The sequence below is a fragment of the Sesamum indicum genome, linkage group LG5 (genome assembly GCF_000512975.1).
Source record: "Sesamum indicum cultivar Zhongzhi No. 13 linkage group LG5, S_indicum_v1.0, whole genome shotgun sequence".
NCBI lineage: Eukaryota > Viridiplantae > Streptophyta > Magnoliopsida > Lamiales > Pedaliaceae > Sesamum > Sesamum indicum.
In genome coordinates, this window is record NC_026149.1 from 18,491,005 (window position 1) to 18,492,420 (window position 1,416).

The 1,416-nt window shown below is 44.6% G+C and overlaps 1 protein-coding gene across 1 annotated transcript; it reads right to left on the reverse strand.

Annotated features, from left to right (window-relative positions):
- On the reverse strand, positions 505–1,212 carry LOC105162969 (proteoglycan 4). The gene has a single exon (XM_011081150.1). The coding sequence runs from the start codon at positions 1,210–1,212 to the stop codon at positions 505–507; it is 708 nt and encodes a 235-aa protein (XP_011079452.1).

The window sequence follows — 1,416 nt, forward strand, 5'->3', positions numbered from 1 at the left end:
ATTCCAGATATATTGTCCTTGTGGTGTAGATAATGCAGTAAATTTTCTTGATTTTTCTCTATTTTAATCTGATAAAAACTCGTTTTGCAATCGAATTTAGAAAACACTTTTGCTCCTTTAATGCATGATACATATATTTAAAGAAATATATATATAAGAAGAAATATTAATTTAAAGTACAAAATTCGAATCAAGAATCATATATATATATATATATATATATAAGTAGATCTAGTTTATTACAATAATGAAGTCAACGTAACAATAAATCATGCAATACATAGACAATCACTAGAAACAAGTCCGAATCGAAGCAGATTAATACAAGTATATATAAATACAACACCAGTAGAAACATAAAGCTGTCTGATGATCACAAACACCTGCAGGTCCTACAACTCACTGCAAACAGACACAAGAACAACTACATCATGCGGATAATATTCTGAAAGAATCCTTCCTCAGAGTCTTGAAAACAATTATACCCTGTTCTTAGTACGCAAATCAAGGATATTTCGGCACTTCGGGCTTCGGGAGGGTTGGCAGCTCGGGTTTCGGCAACGTTGGCAGCTCTGGTTTCGGCAGTTCCGGTATCTCGGGCTTCGGCAACGTTGGCAGCTCTGGTTTCGGCAGTTCCGGTATCTCGGGCTTCGGCAACGTTGGGAGCTCTGGTTTCGGCAATTCAGGGATCTCGGGCTTTGGCAATTCTGAGATCACGGGCTTCGGCAGTTCTGGGATCTCAGGTTTCGGCAATTCTGGGATCTCGGGCTTTGTTAATGGTGGCAGCTCAGCCTTTTCTTGCGTTGGCAGCTCGGGCTTAGTTGGAAGCTCCGGTTTCGGCAGGGTTGGCATTTCGGGCTTAGGCACCGTCGGCAGCTCGGGCTTAGTTGGAAGCTCCGGTTTCGGCAGGGTTGGCATTTCGGGCTTAGGCAATGTTGGCAGCTCGGGCTTGGTTGGAAGTTCGGGTTTTGGCAACGTGGGCAGCTCAGGCTTAGGCAACGTTGGAAGCTCAGGTTTAGGAAGTGTGGGTAGCTCAGGCTTGGGAAGTGTGGGTAGCTCAGGTTTAGGTAAAGCTGGAATTTGGGGCTTGGGAAGGTCAGGCAATGCCGCGGACGCCTCTAGGAGGTGGCGGGCCTGGGCCTGAAAAGATGAGAGAGTTATGAGCAACAAGAAGAAGAAGGAGAGGCAGCGGGCATGATCGTATAATGCCATTGTTCCGGCGAGAATTATGTTGTTGATGAAGGAGTTTTCGATCTATTACCTGAGTGTTGGATGCATGGGACATTATGGGTGGTGTGGTTTATATAGAGATGGATTTGGAGAAACTTCAAAAGGGTTTTGGGTGTGGGTTGGTGGGAAAAGGGTGTGAGTTAGTTCAACTTCCCTATGGCATAGTATAGTGCTAATCCCAATTAC